Raw genomic sequence first — 18,411 nt, forward strand, 5'->3', positions numbered from 1 at the left:
AGAAAGCACTCTTCAGAGTGCTGTTCCTTTATGTCGTCCGATGAATACGGCTGCAATTAATGACTTTTCTGATGGTCGATTAGTCACCGACTATTAAAACAACTAGTCGACCAATAGGATTATGTATCTCATAATTATTAAATGGATCTTATTTCACTTTCAGCTTTGAAATCGTGCATGAGGTTGTTATGTAAGTCCGACGTGCCTCCTCTTTAAATGTTCGACCATTGCAGACGTACTTCCATGGTACACAAGGTCTGCTTTACAAATTTCACATGTATTTAAATTTATTTTGTAAGTTTAAGGTGAAGTTATTTCAGACTCTTGACGTCTTCTGCCGCCGTTTTATTCCCTGGTCCGCCGCCATATTTCTACCCTGACGGCGCATGTGTAACTCTCAGTAGAGATAAGAAAAGAAGACGATGTCTCACTCTGTAGTTTTTTTTTTCTTTGCGCATGTGCATTGTGCAACTCTCAGCAGAGATAGGGAACAAGACGATGTCTCACTTTGTACATTTTTTTTGCCGACACAAGTCGATGGGTAAATTCATTGTCGACTATTTTTATTGTTGACTATTGTCAACAATGTCGATTAATCGTTGCAGCCCTATCGATGAATTAATATCTTATAATCTCACAAATTTATGCATTAACAGTCAATTTTCTGTCACTGATATTTTCTGACTATTGCAGCGTTAACACTGTTGCTTTGGGCCAAGATATGTGTGACGCTGCAAACACCACCCCTTTTATGTGAGCACGCACTGATCAGCATGGGAAAACCCTGGGTTAAATTACCGAGTTAATAACCGTCCGTTGCCCCCAGCCAGTACTCAGTCTAATGCTATCCCAGAAACAGATGCAGCTCTTTCAGTTTTTCTAGAGCCAGGTAGTGTTGAATTTCTTAATTTTCTGGATAACTGTCAGCCTTTTAGTCACCTCTGAACTTGTGGGAGGATCTTGAGTCTACCAGTGTACGTAACATCACACAGAAGAGGAGATACAGCAATCAAAATTCATTCAACTCTCGTTAAGTTTTTCTCGTTCATTTGGCTCGAGCTCCATGAAAATCTCTGGTGGCGATAACAGATCACACCCATATATGAGCAATGTTTGTATCATCTACTATGACATTTTCTCTTCCCTATACACAAACTGAGATCCCTGTGTACATTCCCTCTACTATCTGTTCCTTAGTTTCTCTTCTTGGTTGTCTCTGGGTCTCATTTCCTGTTTTTATTTTGTAGTTCATCCCCCTTGTGTATTACATTCTGTTTACTTCCTGTTCATTAGCACACTTAGTTTAATTTGCTTCACCTGCTCCTCGTTGGTTGTCCTCATATATACCCCATGGTTTCAGTCACTCTTTGCCGGCTCGTTCGTCATTTCCCTGTGTTGTCTTTGGAGGTGGTTCATTTGTCTGTTTTGGTTTTTAGCAAACCTGTGATTCTATCCATGTTTTCCACATCACAGAAATCATAGGACACTGAATCATGATGCTTATCCTCAAAGAGATGATTTTGCATGTTGTTGAACTCCAATCCCTCATACTGCTGCCACAATGGAGACTCTTTATCTGCATCACTTCAGCCAATGTGTTGATGTTTAGTAACTTTAATGAATCCAGAATATTCTGAATGTAGGATTTACTGATTCTAAAAGCACTTGCCTTACTGGCAAGTATGCAGTATGCTCTCCATCTTCTCCAAATCTTTGGCCAAAGCAGTTAATGATCTCTTGCTTCAGGCCTCAAGTCTGTAATGCTTTGGGGCACTATCACCTGTAAGAGACATTGAACAGTATGAAGGTGGTGATGTTCTCATTTGTCTAAAGAATAGCCAGTTAGTAATGCACACTTGACCCCTTCTGGACAGGAAGCCCATTAAAGGTGGTCCAGGTAATTATTGAGACTGTTTGTGTGAATTGTAAAATGTTTTGGTGCTTCACCCCTGTGGTTTTACTTGTTAAAATGAAGAACAAGTTTCCAGTTTCTCTGCTATTGTACTGTTCTTGGTACTGTGTGTGAAAGACGCTAAATGTAAAACTGTGTCACACTTCAACAAAACAAAAAGAGAGAGAGAGATCCATACTGGCTGTCCAATATTTAAACCTAGATTTTTATTAATTATGATGTTGTATTGCAGAACAGTTTGAGAAGCTAAAGGCCACACCATCCAGTCCTGTCAGAGTGGAAAAAGAAAATCCATCATCTTCAGAAGGAGAAAAGAACACTGAAAAGAGTGAGTGTGTGTATTGTGTTCAGTAACTGTAAATGTGTAACTTCTGTATACATTAATTTATCATAGGATTTTTTCACATGTGTTCATACATTAGTTGATGCTGCAGGTCTCAACCTCTCACATCTGTATGTCTGAGTGATGTTTCTGCTAATATGAGAAAAGCAGCACTTAATCTGTTCAGCTTGTCAACAGGGCAGAGAGCAAGAATTCACATGTACAAACCCGTTGAATGGTGCCATTTATTTACAACTTTCTGACAAGACACTTCTGGTTTTATCTATAGTTACAAATAGATCAGTATAGAAAGTTATATGTTAAGAAATGTTATTGCTACTGTGATTTATTTTGACTTTTATTTCAAAACAGAATTTATAATATTTCATTTCTCTATGCCTTCATGGTCATTTGTTCCTGTCGCAGTTTTGTGTATGTGGGTATAGAACTGTCATCTCTGGTACAAAATCCAGAGGCTACAGAGGAACATAAAATATTAGGCATCTATTGGTACATACATTTTCATGTTCTTTAAGTACCTCCATGTTTTCCTCTCCATATAAAAGACCTTATACAATGGATTTATTAATACAAACTGTACAGCTGTCAAAGTTTAAAGTCACACTGATATTTATTATGCACATTCCTGGAGCCATCATAGCCCTGCAGCTTCATGAGGCTGAGAAACCAAACTTAACAACTTTGTGTTCCAGCCCGGAGGATCAAGTGACAACACGCTGGCCAATTTGCATACACCATGGCTGATTTGGCAAAAAAAAAAAAACAAGAAAACATTTTTGGAGGAGGTGAAGAAAATAAAGGGAGACAGTGCAAGAGATTGACAAGAGTCAACGTCAGACTAAATTTTACTGAACTGAAAGACATCAGAGAAGAGACAAGATGCAAGATGGTTGTGTAGTAACACTGGTTTGGGGCGTCAAGTGTAAAAATCTGAAAAAGTTCAGTCGTGTTTTAAAAACAAGCCTGCTAGATGATTTTTTTTTTTTTTTTTGTCGAATTTGTTTAATCAGGCTCTCTATAGACAATTTTTGGACTGTTATCAGGTGATTTTCATAATGTGAAAATCTGATTTTATTTCCAATGTATTTATGTAGAAAAATGGAAAATTCTGTCAGCTTCACAAACTTGCACCACTAACTTATAGACAACTGGTTTCCTACCAAAATGTTTTGTAAAAGAAAATTAAAGAAAATAATAGACTATAATGTTTCTTGGATTGCAGGGTAGTCTTATACTGCAGCAAGAAGGCAAACATTGATAGATTACTGTCATTCAGATGATAAATCATATAAGATTTTGTTTTCATTATTCGCTTACTCTCCATAAACATGAGCTTTGCCTGCCGAGTCCATGACTGTGATTTTGTGCACGAGGGTGCTTGCATACAAACATGGGCAGTACATTGTATAAGTAAGTCTTTGTGTTCACAGCTTGCCTGAGCAGACAGATTCTGCCCCCTGAGTAAATATGGTGAGCTACTGATAACATTCATTCACATATAACAAGGACACATTCACCCACCAAAGTACACGTACAGTACACTCACAAAGAAGGCTAACATCTGCAGTGGAATGATAACTTACTCTGTGAAAGCGACACTCGCTGCTCAGAGTGCTGCATCATCACAGGATTTGTAGCTCAGCAATGTTCAATCCCCAGATGTCTGCTAAATGTGACAGTGATTATATTGGATCATTTTCATAAAATCATAAATGGCATTTTCTACGTTTTAGAGCCTTGAAATGTGAACTCTTTTCACAAGGTCGTGTCAATGGAGAGCTGAAATGCACTAAATTTACTCCAAAGCACATTAACTTGAACATTCTTCACTTGCAGACTCAGTCCCAGGGGCCATGAGTGTATTGACACGGGTGATGCGTATGGCACAGCGGTACATTTTTGACCCTATGGGCCGGCATCATGTTGAAGAGAAGAGTTCACATACACTGACGATGCCCAGACAGCAAAGTCCTGGACATGTTTTCCAGAGTCGGACTTCAGCGTCATTAACACAAGCTCAGGTAAAACATTTTCCCTGCTGGTATTTTCTCTCTAAGCCTTTGAAAACTAGCTTTTCATTGTAATTATGATCTTTTGGAAGATTTTTTGACTGTTTGTGCGGTTTTAGTACACAAAAATTACAACCAGAACGGTGAGTTTTAAATGTCTGTGGAAAAAAAATTACCTTTTTTCTTCCACCATTTTGAGTGTTTGTGCTTAACAAATGTCTTGCTCCATAACGTGAGATAAACTTTAATGTCCAAAAGGAATTTTATCTTGGCCTAAAGAGTGTTTGAGGCTGTGCCGTAATGAATGTTACACAAACACAATTTAATATTCAGTAAACACAAAAAGTGTCAACATGACACCTTTTTTGTGTACGAGACCAGAAGTAGTGTTGTGTAGTATAGCTCAGGTGTGACCAGTGAGAGGCAGAAAGATGAATGTCATGACTGCACAGACCACCACTGTCTACTGCAATACTTCTTTTCATGTCTCTTTCTGAGACTGTGCTTCATCATGATCTCCACCACCATCACCACGTTCGCTATTGTCTGAAACTGGTACTAGGACTCCTTAGTGACCTCTGAACTCTGCACTGCCCTCTAGTGGATATATTATGTGTGTTAATGTGAAGTACCCCTGGAAGTTTGTGGACAGTGATATTTGACAAGAAACATAAATTGTGCTTAAGGAGGGTGATCACAAGAGGTGTGTGTGGCTATGATTCCAATAAGGGGGAGGAATTAGATTAGCATATAATTCATAACACATTTACATAGTTATAAAGTCTGCACAAGGATGTGCTGTTATTGCCTACTGACGCACTTTGGTCGTGTCTTTTATGTAGCTGCAGGAAATCAAAGAATTCTTGAATGAGCACATCTGTGAAAACATCTGATTGATACAGTTTAACATGAAAGTTTTCTACCTCATGCACACATTCACACTTAAAGTGACACCAGGATGTAGATGCAAGGTTCCCAAAAAAAGATGGCCTTCATCTGCAAATTGAAGTGTGGATTTGCACAAATCGGGTGATGAACATTTAAGTTTCATCTCATTTTGTCAATCAGATTTTTTGCTTATCAAAAGAATGAGTGTTGGTCCTGTGTATATTTAGCCTATAACAAGAGTCTCAAACATCTGGCCCAGGGGCCCAAACCTGCCCACCAGAGAGTCAAATCTGGCCCGGAGGATGGATTTGGTAAACATGACAGCGACATGGAAGATATTAATGACAATTTTTTAATGAGGTGAGTCAGTTCAGATGCTAGGATTACAACACAGATGTGGACATGTACCTGTATGTACATTTAAAATAACTTCTATCTCTTGAAAAGTTACCTTTTGAAAAAACTTTTTCTACGTCCATTATGATTTGTAAGATGTAATTCACATGTAAATGAGTAAATATATAAATATGGAAATAAAGTAATTACAAATAAAAGAAATATTATATAGAATTATAGATTAAAAATATGACTAAAAATGGACTTAATTTTATCATGAAAGTTTTATAGAAAAAATATAAAAATAGTTCATTAAAAATAAACATTGATAATGGATTAGTACTTCTTTACAGTAAAATAATGAGAAAATGTGTTTTTTATTATTTATATGCTATTTTAATTGTTCGGCCCACTTAAGATGAAATTGCACTTTATGTGGCCCCTGAGCTAAAATGAGTTTGACACCCCTGGCTTAGAAAATGTGTTCACTACCAGCAGTGTTACAGTAATATACTCAGTTCTAGACAAAACACAGTTTCAGGCTCTAGGCTCCTGTTCAGCATTGTGTACCTTTTGGACACAGCCTTCTGCATCTTTTAATGACAAAAAAAATGAAAATGTGACTGGATTTCACATCACACCTGAGAAAAGGTTGGGAACCTCTGCTCTAGAAGTCTGTTTTTCTGCTACTCTTCTTCTGCATGCCATCTGCAGACACTTAACAGTAAATGTTTGTTTTTTTTTTTTAGTTTTGTTTGTTTTTTTACATTTAGCTCTCCAAATCATCCTATTAGAGCCACAAGTCCAAAAGCCTTAAATAAAGCACTAAGTCTCAGGCAACCAGTTTGAACAACTACATTCAGATTTAAATCCTCCCGAAGCCAGAACAGGGAGCAAAGTTGGCTTTTGCTGTTAATCACTTTTGACACAACACGGCTTATTTCTGTTATTACTGTGTTGAGCTTTCATAATATTTGGTAACAAGGGCTTTCCTGGGGGTTTTATCTCAACTTTTTGTATTTGTTTTAATTGCCAGCATATTAGCAGCTTCAGTAACTCAGAGTTGAGGTAAGCAGTATTATTTAAGGTATTATTTAAAGATGGAGCCACGCAGCCACATGCTGTGCAGATTTGCTGGGATTGGTGTAACACTTTAATTATCTTCAGTCCCCAGCAAAAAAAAAATTCAGTCAATATTTTACAGGGTTGTCCTTGAACAAATGTTGAAAAATATCGCTCAGTTTAAGTCATCGTGTTCTGATGCACAATCAAATTAACCAGTTCAAATGGATTGTGAAATACCACCAAATAACGCTCTGAAAGTGGCTACTTTGTAAGGTCTGACTCAGAAAAGTCCTATAAAACTGCACTTGGACACCACAGTTTGGAACACAGGATTAATAGCAGCACAAGAAGGTTTTATGTGACCGCTGTGTTACATACTACCAGTCTGCAGCTGTAATTGCCCGCTAGAAATCACCTGCATTGCCACTGCTTTGGAACTGTCCGAAATACCATAGATGTCTTGAATTGTGAAAGTTGTTTTTTTTTTTTAGCAAGGCTGGCACATATGGAAAAAAAAATTAGCACCTCAATCTCCATCCATCCATCCACTTTCCACTTCCATCCATTTATACAAAAATTATTGTATGTGCACACAACCAGAGATCACTCCTGGAGTTGTTATATGATAAACTTCCTAATAAATGTACTTGTTTTTTATTTGTAAATTCATGTTATTTCATAATGAAATAACTTAACATTGAAATAGCATTTTATGATTAAGAGTTTTGATACAAAAAAAATTTTTTTGGATGCAGACTTGTTTGTCAATGTCAGTTGATCTTTTCCCCTTTTTATTTGACCAGATCTGCAGCAAACAGTAGAAACAGTCATAGTTTCACTCTGTAACAGCGTTGGAGACAAGTCCAACTTTGTTTAACCTACCTGTTACATTTAACCAAGATGACCCCATCTGTACAAGACATGGCAAACCATGTATTGTCAGTTGTTATATTGCTTAATTTTCACTATACAACATAAAGCGAAACTTGGAGCAGTTCATTACAGAATTATTGAAATAAACACAGTTTGGGCTTAGCAGGTGATCAGTACCAGCCACTTCCCTAAGCTAAGCTGTCAATGACATTTCCAAGTGACTTATTGTATGGCCTAATAATGCATTTTTATCTGCACGCAGGCAAATCCTTACACATGTACAGTATATATATAATGTTTTATGTGGAATTTAAAGGGATAGTTATTATGTAATCATGGTTTGCATTTTTGTAAACACTGCAGAGACCTTTTTAATTCACAGGGTGGACCCATCTGCAACCATCTGATCCTGCCTCTGTAAGGGTCAAGGGATCAGGATTTTTCCTTATGTTGTAATTTATTTCAATGAGTTAAACATTAAAACAATAGATAAAAATTGTTAGAGGTTATTAACAAGGACATGCAGAGCACACCATAAACTGGCTAAATCCTTTCATCAGTCTGTTGTTGTAGCTGGTTAATCACAGTCTGATGAAACTTTAAGGAAATTAATCAGGTTGTGTGTCTCCTTCATGATGAAGCACTCAGTCATCTGGACTCAGTTCAGACTGAAAGCTATCTCTACTCCTTTTCCAGTTCCATTCCTTTTCTCTAATATCTTTTTCAGGTGAGGTCAAAGAGGCGAAGCCAGCAGAAAGGAGGCGCCCACCAACCCGTAGTGCAGAGGACTGTCACTGGGAGGGAAGCTTCTGGCTGTGGGAAAACTGAGAGGTGAGGACAGAGTTAAAACATTGTTAGCAAAACATGACATTCCAGCAGTCAGTCATGCCACAGCTCTCCAGAAGAAGTGTCTGTTATTTACATATGAGTCAGGATTGAAACACAGCACAGATAGATGGCTCACTGTAGGCCGCTAGATGCAACTCCTGGCAGGTTTCTGCTCGTTTCCCACGTTTTCCAATAATTTTTGTATATTGCCCACTGAAGAACAGCTTCATAATGTGCACTTTAATAATAATCAAAGTAAAAGCATGTTAGACTTTTTTTTAAAGATCATAGAAAAAATTTTTGTTTTATTCATCTTTTTCTTTTCAGTTGATCATCTTTGCAGAAAATTACCATAATTCATATGACAGTCTCTCTTTTCATCTCTACGTTTTCTTTTATGATCACTAAAGTAATTGGGTCTTTGATTTCCACAATTCTTTAAGTCCCCCTGCAGTTATACGTTATCCTTTGTTGGCTGTTCGGTCATAAAGTAATGCTGATCTGTTCTTAGAGCTTTAGTCAGTCAGCCGGCAGCTTATCTTCCGTCCTGTTGTCAGAGCTGAATCAACTTTTTATGGCTCAACATTAAATCAACTTGTGTAATTTAACATATAGACTAGGGCTGGGCAATTAATCAAATTTTAATCTCAGTTACGATCTGGGTTTTCAGCGATCATAAAAATGAAATGATCCTATTATTTGCTCCTTCTCAGTTTATTCTTGTGTTTTCAGTTGCAAATCGAGCACCACTAGCATTGCAGCGCTCTGCTGCAGACTCCTCCCACTGTGGGCAAGCCGCACCATAGAGCCGTATATAAATCTCACACTACCTTTCACTGATTTCAACGTGAAAACGAGACGTCTCCAGACTCACTTTTCCCAGATCACACCAGGCAGAACATAGCTGCTGGTCTGAGACAAACAATAGCTACTGGGAGCTGGGTGAAAAGAGACTAGACTGTATTACTACAGATAAGGCTGCAAATGTCACACTGCAACCCCCCTTTGCTTTTGCAATCATATGTCAGGCCTTTCAAAATCGATTAGTTGATTAGTCATGACATTATTAATAATGAAATAAAAAAGTCTTTATCTCCAAATGGAAATTTCACAACATGTATGAGATGTTATTTTTATATTGTGTATGTGCCATAAACAAGTGTTTTTACATTGTATTGTGTTACATTATACATTATATTTTTAACCCAATGATCGCGTTTTTGTTGCGTATAAAAGGGGAAAAATTGGATTTTCATACAAATAAATCATCATAAATGGCTAATTTTGAGTCCAGCCATGTGTAGCTCGTTCATTTCTCAATTTAATGTGTTTGCCTGCTGTTTATTTTCTGTTGAGGGGAAAATGGCTTTTCTTTAATGTTGCCCTGATCCTTACATACAGTTTAGCTCCCCTGTCGCTGTTCACCAGCAGACTCACCTTATATTCACAAGCAGACATGAATAGATTGAATTAAGTTTAATACATTGTACCATCTGTGTGCCAACTGGATCTTCTCTGAAACTTGTTTCTGTACTTACACCCTATAAACTTCATCTGTTCCACAAAGTCTTCAGGTTTTGTTCCTTGGTGATAAAAACCAGCTCATTTTCCAGCAGCATTTAGAATTTCACAATAGTCTTCTAATCCTCTCATTGTAATGTTGTTTTTTTTTTCCTCCAGTCGGCACACAGCTCGTAACAAAAGGATGTCACTCTTGTGTTATTGGTTTGTGTGTTTGTGTGTGCACTCTCCTCCATGTGTATGCATGCATGTTTCAAGCATATTTGTCATTCCTCACAGCTTTGCTCTTTGTGTCAAGTGGTTCAGGTTGTTTGAACCAAGTTGCAGGTCACCAAGGGTCGTCAGGGGTCACAGAGAGATTATTGTAATTAATTGTGAAGGATGAAACTGGACCATTGTTTCTGTCAGGTCTTTAAAACTTAATTTATCTTCACAATAGACAGACTTTACATAGACAAGACTTTGGAGAGAGACCATTAGGAAAAGACAAGTGATAAATGTGCCATTAGAGAGAGAGATGGGGACAAATATGAGCTCAGAAGAGAGAAAGTGTTGAGTGAAAGCTGACTGATCCCAGTGTTAACAAGTCAGACACAAGTACAAAGTTTGTTTACAACAACTTAAATAAGTCCACTACAAATTTGGAATGTTTACAGAAACGCCACCAAATGTAAACATCCAAATCTGTTCAAATCCAATAAAAAGTTAATTAAGGAGCATTTTTCATACATAAGAAGCACTAAGTTCCTTTCAAAATAAAAAAAAATCTCTCTCTCTCTCTCTCTCTCTCTCTCTCTCTCTCTCTCTCTCTCTCTCTCTAGATATATATATATATATATATATATATATATATAAACACAAGCCCTCACACACACTGTACACCCCAATTCCAAAAAAAAATGCTATGTAAAGTTTAAATAAGAGTAAGGAAGAGAGTAATCTGAAAATCTCAAACTGATGTTTTATTTATAGTAGAATATAAATAAAGTATTAACTGTTAAAACTGAAATATTTTACCATTTCATGGTTAATATTAGCTCATTTGTGAACCTGACGGCAGCAACATATCTCTGAAAAGTTGGACCAGGGCGACGTTTAGCATTGTGTAGCATCCCCTCTTCTTTTACCAGCTGTCTGCAAACATCTGGGAAGTGAGGAGACCGGTTGCTGGAGTTTGGTGGTGCTGGTAATGAGCCATTTATGTGTTGAAAGAGGGATGCATCTAAAAGTTGCAGGATAGTAGATCTTGAGGACCGGACTTGGGCACCCCTGCTCTAAAATGTCCATGTACTTTTCAGCATTAATGAAGCTTCACAGATGTGGAAGCTGCCCACGCCATAGGCACTAATGCAACCCCACACCAACAGAGATGGAGGCTTTTTACCTGTCTGCTGATAATAAGCTGGTGGTCCCTCTTCTTTGTTCTGTGAAATCTCTGCAAAAGAAATATGCATTTTTAACTTTGGTGTGTGTGTCCAGAGTGATATGAAGGGAGACCCACTTTTTTAAGTGTGACCTAAGCTATACATTAGAATTGTGAAAGGTTTGAGACCATACTGTATCAGCTGTTCTCCTGCATACGTATGCTGTATAGAAGCAAAGACAGGCTTAATGTGGGTGCATTTTATGATTCCCAGCTAAGGTGTTTAGCTTAAATGTAAACATTTAAACTTCTATTCTTTTCTGCTGTAATTATTTTGATGTGGCGCTAACTGTTAGTGGAAAAGATCTCAAATTGTATAAACCTTTATTTGAATAGTATGTGTATAAAGTTTTACAAGAAGTATTGTGTTACCACAGATGAATTAACATAACACCATGACCTTAAGATGTTACATTTATTAATATCCAAGCATTTTTTATCTTGAAGGGATATGATAAGAATTATTGTCAGACATGTTGAATTTGTTGGGAGAGTGGTAGACTAAACACGAAGAAGGTACAGGACAAGAGCCTTCTAACAATAGTAGGAATGCTCTGTTTTCCTTTGTGGCATTTGTCTTTGAGTTCCCCCTGCTCTCCTACTTGTCTCAGCAGGTTTATTTGAACTTTGTACACTGACTGTTTGGCATTTGATACTTTTTATTTTCAGGGCAGGACCCTAAATCTACCTGGTACATAGTTTGAGAATCTGCATCATTTCATCTCCACATAAAAAATTTGCCATTAATTTTTATTTCTGTCAAGTAATAGAAAATAACACTCAATACTTTTTTCAGCTTTCTTTATTCCTCTTTCTCCATCTTCCCAAACATCTTATGACATGATAGATCAGGGGTCGTCAACCTTCACAAAGAGCCATTTTTTCCTCAGCCCAGCTAAATAAAATTTGTTTAGTGCCGCAAATATTACCAGACCTTTTAAAAAAAGACAACATAATTTTTTATTTTTAATGAATATAGGAAATTTATTTTTGAAGAACCACGTATTTATTTCTATTTTCAGGTTTTAAAATAAGGAAATTGTAAAACATTTGCAAAAAGATGATAGACTTTAGATATTTGTGGAAAATGTTTAAATAAAAACAAAAAAAGCCCATAGTTTCCAACCTAATGACAAGAAAAAGTGTCATTACTTCAAACAAGTGTAATTTTGTTGTAAAAATTCAATGCAATTATTCAATGAAAAAACTACACAATTACTAAAAACCTGCATTTGTTATTAGATCTATATTTAAAAAACGTTAGTTCTTTAGCTTTTTTAGCCATTTATTAAGAGCCGTTGTAAAACACTTTGTTCTTTACAAAAAATTATCAATGGAAATCAAATTTATTAACTCATGGAGGTCTGGATTTGGAGTCACACTCAAGCTTAAAGGGGTAAATGGCAGTCAGGCTACCTCTGGTGAGCACATGGAAGCCTGTGCGGCCCCCCCAAAGAAATGCCACCCCACAACATTACTGACCCACTGCCAAACTGGTCATGTTGGAGGATGTTGCAGGCAGCAGAATGTTCTCCACGGTGTCTCCAGACTCTGTCACGTCTGTCACATGTGCTCAGTGTGAACCTGCTTTCATATGTGAAGAACACAGGGTGCCAGTGGCGAATTTGCCAATCTTGGTGTTCTCTGGCAAATGCCAAACGTCCTGCACGGTGTTGGGCTGTAAGCACAACACCCACCTGTGGACGTCGGGCCCTCATACCACCCTCATGGAGTCTGTTTCTGACTGTTTGAGCAGACACATGCACATTTGTGGCCTGCTGGAGGTCATGTTGCAGGGCTCTGGCAGTGCTCCTGCTGTTCCTCCTTGCACAAAAGCGGAGGTAGCGTCCTGCTGCTGGGTTGTTGCCCACCTACGGCCTCCTCCACGTCTCCTGATGTACTGGCCTGTCTCCTGGTAGCACCTCCATGCTGTGGACACTACACTGACAGACACAGCAAACCTTCTTGCCACAGCTCACATTGATGTGCCATCCTAGATGAGCTGCACTACCTGAGCCACTTGTGTGGGTTGTAGACTCTGTCTCATGCTACCACTAGAGTAAAAACACAGCCAGCATTCAAAAGTGACCAAAACATCAGCCAGAAAGCAGGAACTGAGAAGTGGTCTGTGGTCACCACCTGCAGAACCACTCCTTTTTTTTTGCTAATTGCCTATAACTTTCACCTGTTGTCTGTTCCATTTGCACAACAGCATGTGAAATTGCTTGTCAATCAGTGCTGCTTAAGTGGACAGTTTCACAGAAGTGTGATTGACTTGGAGTTACATTGTGTTGCTTTATTGTATTTTAATGTGTATGTGTGTGTGTGTGTGTATATATATATATATATATATATATATATATATATATATATATATATATATATGTACACACACAGTATTTTCGTTTAGATTTACCACCAGCTGTGTGTATGTGAACAAATGTACATGTCACTGTTTAAAAGCTGGAAGTGGGAACTTGATTGTTAACAACACTGTTGCTGATTTAAAATGTGTACACAAACTTAGGGGAAGTCATTTAAATCACTTTTATCTCTATAAAATCTTTTTTTCCAGGTGTGAACAAACCTTTAAGAGATCAGGTGCAGGACCTTTTCCTAAAGTTAGCCATCGTCATAGCAACCACAGCATCATTCATCATGTCAGAACCAAGTCCCTCCGTCTTCTTCGAAATGGCAAGGGCCCACCAAACCAGCCACCCTCTTCCTCTGTTCTGCCTCCATCTCTTCGGTCCTCTACCCTTCCTCCATCTTCATCAATCCCTTCTTCAAGTCCTCAATCCACTGATGCTTCTAGAAGTGAAGAGTGTCAAGACACACCTAACACGGCTCTTATCAGGTAAGATCCACAAATGAATTTGCTTATTGGTTAGATTGAAGTTGCAAAAGCAGGTTTTTGGGTGAGGAAAATTGTATCCAGACAAAGATTTGGCAGGAAATGAAAATAACTGCATCACTCATAACATCTTCATCAGCTTCTCACATCTTTCTTAAAATGAACAGCCTAAATATCATTCCCTAAAGTAAAGAACTAATTTTACACCACAGATCTGAAGTCTAGAATATGAGGTTCCTTGATGGTGAACAGCATACTCTGTAATAGCCAGCCTGAGGATATCAATTATTTATTTGATTCAAATATTAATTTGATCTAGCTATTAGACCTCCTCCCACTGGGACTGAATTATTCAAACTTATGTGCACCTCAAATGAATGTACAGCACAGCACTGCTTACATGTCTGATTTAATAAAGTCCCAAATAATAAACACACACCTCACTGACTGATCTGATCTCACCTGTGTTTGCTTTTACCTTTACAGCCTTTCTGTTGTCAGCAACCAGAAAGAAACTTAATTTATTCAAATGGGAGATGTTTGAAAGAGAATTTATGATTGTTAGGCGACAACAATCCTAAATTTCTTCTAATTATGTCAGAACACAGAAATATTTCATAAACACATATGCTCAATATGATTTATGAATAATCACAAATCTCACAAAGGCCTCAAGGCCCACTGTCCTGCAGAAACAAATCTTAATTTTGTACAAAGGTAAAAATAATTTTGCTCAAAACAAAAGTCTTTACAGTTGGATAAAATGGCACTAATACATTTGACAAAGCAGTCGGCACTAATTTTAGTCTTTAACATCGTTTTTGATTTCCCACACTGACACGGTATGAAGGAAGCTGGGAGAATCCTACCGGTTAATAACGAGATCAAACTTGCCAAATAAGCCTTTTTTATTGGCAGATGACGGATGTAGTAGAAAGCTGTGCTCAGATGTAAAGTCAGTGTGAGAAGCAAAACAAACCACATCACACAGCAAGTCAGGTTTCACACAATCAAATGAGCTGCTCATAAACTTTTAATTTAAGGACTGGAAATAAGGAAGTGTTTTATTTGACAAACAATCCCCATAAAAAATCTTCTGAAACTGTTTTTTGTTAAACAGTACTTAGTGCTGGGGAAATGATTAGGATCTTTTCTAATGTGCCTTGAGAAATACTTTGATAGAAAATGAGAATTATTATTACTAGTAATAGTTATTATTTAACCTGTAATTTTTTACTGTGAATATTTACTATTGTAAAATATTGTTTTTAAGCACTGAAAGTTTGTTTTGACAGCCGTGTCCCACCAAAACATTCCTGGAGAATTGCAGCCAAAGTGATTGCTAAACTTGTTGGCCTATATTCTCTCTGGTGTGAGATGAGTGTGTTTGTGTGTGAGTAACAGACTTGCAAAAAGAGAGAACGCCTCCTGTTGAGTTTTCCATATTATTTCACAGCACAGCAGGGTGGGGACGGCACATAACTAAAATAGACTAGAAGTTTCCTGTTCAGTGGGTTACGTACCTTCATGAACATTATGTCCCTCCCAGCACTCTCATGGGAGGTAAACACATTGCCACAACTGACAGGTCCCAATTCTGTTATGTTTATATGATTTTACAACAGATTTCTACTATTACACCTGTATGTGACAAAGTTGGTGAAGTGCTGTTTCTTCTGCATGTGAGCTAAAAAGAAGTGACATGCACTGGAAGATGAGCTAAGCTCCTGTCTTGACTACATCAGTGATTGACACTGTTTCCCAGGGCCCTTTGCACTCCCAGTCTGAAATTATTCTTGGTCAGATGGGGGGATGTGACCTTCTCCGTGTTTTATTCATTTAAAGAAGCAATAATGAAGATTTTTTGGCAGATTGTCTCAGTGACATGCCCCTAACAATGACTAAATCTGCATCCATCTTGCATCCTGCCTGCACGCTGAGCTCTCTCCAGCCAGTAACAGTTAGTTAGTAGAGTATTGACTCGTCTTCTCTCTCACTCTGTCCCTTTTTCCCTTTCATCTCCTCTTGTGTTTCTTTGCGGAATCAGCCACACTACTGACGTGATGCCGTAAAGCAAAATTCAGCAGTAAAGGGATGTTCCAGGCTGGAAAAAAGTTGAGGTGAAGTATTTTCAGCAGGATACTTCCAGGCAACAATGGCTCTAAGAATGTGCATAATAAATGTCACGGTGCCATCGAAATGAGTCAGAAACAACACCATCACCCTCTAAAATAAAAGACTTTTTTAACAATTGTTTTTACATTACAAATATTTGGTTCAGTTTTTTTGTTTTTAGAAAACAAAAAAATGACATAGGCCATTATTTTAAGAGGGTGACGACATTTATTCTGTTCAAATCAAATACTAAAAATCAAGTGCAACACTAAATACTGAGCCAGACAGACATATGTCAGCTGTGAACGTGTTAACAGCATGATGGCTGACAGAAGACAAGAAAACATGTTTACCAGATGACACTCATTTAACTTATTAAGGCTGACAGGGTGCCAAGTAACTAGTTCAACCTGTATTCTGGCAGTTGACACGAACACTTTGTACTGTACTTAGTAGTACTCTGTACTAAACTTTGAACACACAGTGTCATTACATTTCATGTTGTGTTTTAGTTCAACTACATATAAACTTTCTTTCATGTCTCATATAGTCCTGGTTTTATATTAGTCATGAACTTGTCTTTTTTTTTTAATTTATTTTAGTTTTTTCTTGTCCTGTCCAGCATGGTAGCAGCAGAATGATGGTCTGGCTGCTGTGTTGTGCCGAATAAATTTGCTCTGCCAAGGGGAGCTTTATGGGTATAAGACTCCTCTTGATTATCTGATTTATTTATTTTTATATTTTTTTTATCTTTATTTATTTTGAGTTATGGAATTTATGTAATCTTACTGGACCTGGCCGGAGAGAACAGAAAAAAAGAATAGTGAAGAGACAAAAAGGAAAGTAGAAACAGATAGAAGGTAATGACCCTTCATTCCAAATTAACACCAGACAACCAACTGCTATACCTGTACAGAAACGCAACAGTTTCTTACGGCTTTTAATAAAAACAAAGCTAAAAATCATCAGGAGCATCTAAAGAAAAAAACAAAACAACAAAAATTACATAAAAAAAACAAAAAACAAGCATGTATCACAACAACAACCACAGTACCAGAAACACACAACAAAACCTAAACAAAAGTAGCTCTTAGTGTATAAACTCACTGGACAACTCAGTGACTGTCAGCATGCAGAGTATGAGGAAAGAGGAGTGATCAGAGATGAGTGTGATTGTGCAAATGCGATCACGCCTCTACAGAGGCTAGGGGCAGACAAGGGCTGCCCAGAGACCCGGGCAATCCTGGTGCACAAGCCCAAGCCACCCCACCCAGAGGGCAGCAGAGGAAGGCTCCAGCCCGAGCCTTGCTGCAGTCACAGGGCACAGGCCCATGAACTTGCCCCATGAACTTGTAATTGATTTGCTTTGAGACGCAATGACACACAAACATCATGTAAATTTCTTCAATTAAAACTATCATGTGTTTTACTTCTCCAAGTACATTGAAGGATTTTTTTTATTTCTGTGTTAAATTTTGATTAAAAAGTGGGTTTATTTTTGCCCTGGTAAATTTCTGGCCTCAAGACCAGAGTACTGCTGTCAAAGGTTGGGTTTGTGTAGCTGTGTGTCAAATAGCATGATGTTAAATAGTTGGGTCAGAGCTGTAATTACATTATATCTAAGGGAAGAATATGTTCATCCTGCAGTTTTACTCGTGCTTATGAGGACAATGACTGAAGTGTAAAGGTTCTCCCAATTAGAGCCGTAGTTTTACTTCATTGTCACAGCAGAGCATATGGGACTCTGCAGCCTGCCAGAAGGGTCCATGCTTTGGGGGGGGGGGACGACAAAAAGTGATTTGAGTGTGTGCATGCTGTATAAGCTTGTGTATGTGCATTTGTGTTTGTATGGGCTGAAGCTTGTCATCTGATCCCCCAGTGTTGTTGGTTGTACGCTCAGCAGTGTGGGAGCCACTCTCACATCCTGTACTCACCTCTCATCTATTCCCACTGGGAAATCTGTTTGTGTACACATGTTTCATGTCCATGTGCACTCTAATGAACGTGTGCTTTCAAGTTGTTTGTGCTTCATCTATAATGGAACGAAAAACCCAGGTTTTCATATTCATGAAAAAGCAAACATGGCTGCCATATAATCACATACACACCAACTATGCTTTTGTTAAGGGAATTGCATGGGTGCAGGTGTAGTGTGGTGTTATATAACGGGGCTGGGAAGATACAGGATGGATGAGTGATTTAACACACACACTTACTGCTCGTCCTATTTAAAGGAACAAATAA

At 38.0% G+C, this 18,411-nt stretch overlaps 1 protein-coding gene across 1 annotated transcript in view; it reads left to right on the forward strand.

Annotated features, from left to right (window-relative positions):
* si:ch211-266k8.4 (TBC1 domain family member 10A) overlaps positions 1-18,411 on the forward strand; it is an 81,881-nt gene that overhangs the window by 47,189 nt on the left and 16,281 nt on the right. The window contains exons 11-14 of the mRNA XM_041997909.1: positions 2,145-2,240; positions 4,092-4,276; positions 8,154-8,257; positions 13,774-14,055. Of these exons, the coding sequence (XP_041853843.1) occupies positions 2,145-2,240; positions 4,092-4,276; positions 8,154-8,257; positions 13,774-14,055 (667 nt within the window). The remainder of the gene's footprint in view (positions 1-2,144; positions 2,241-4,091; positions 4,277-8,153; positions 8,258-13,773; positions 14,056-18,411) is intronic.

The sequence above is a fragment of the Melanotaenia boesemani genome, chromosome 10 (genome assembly GCF_017639745.1).
Source record: "Melanotaenia boesemani isolate fMelBoe1 chromosome 10, fMelBoe1.pri, whole genome shotgun sequence".
Taxonomy (NCBI): domain Eukaryota; kingdom Metazoa; phylum Chordata; class Actinopteri; order Atheriniformes; family Melanotaeniidae; genus Melanotaenia; species Melanotaenia boesemani.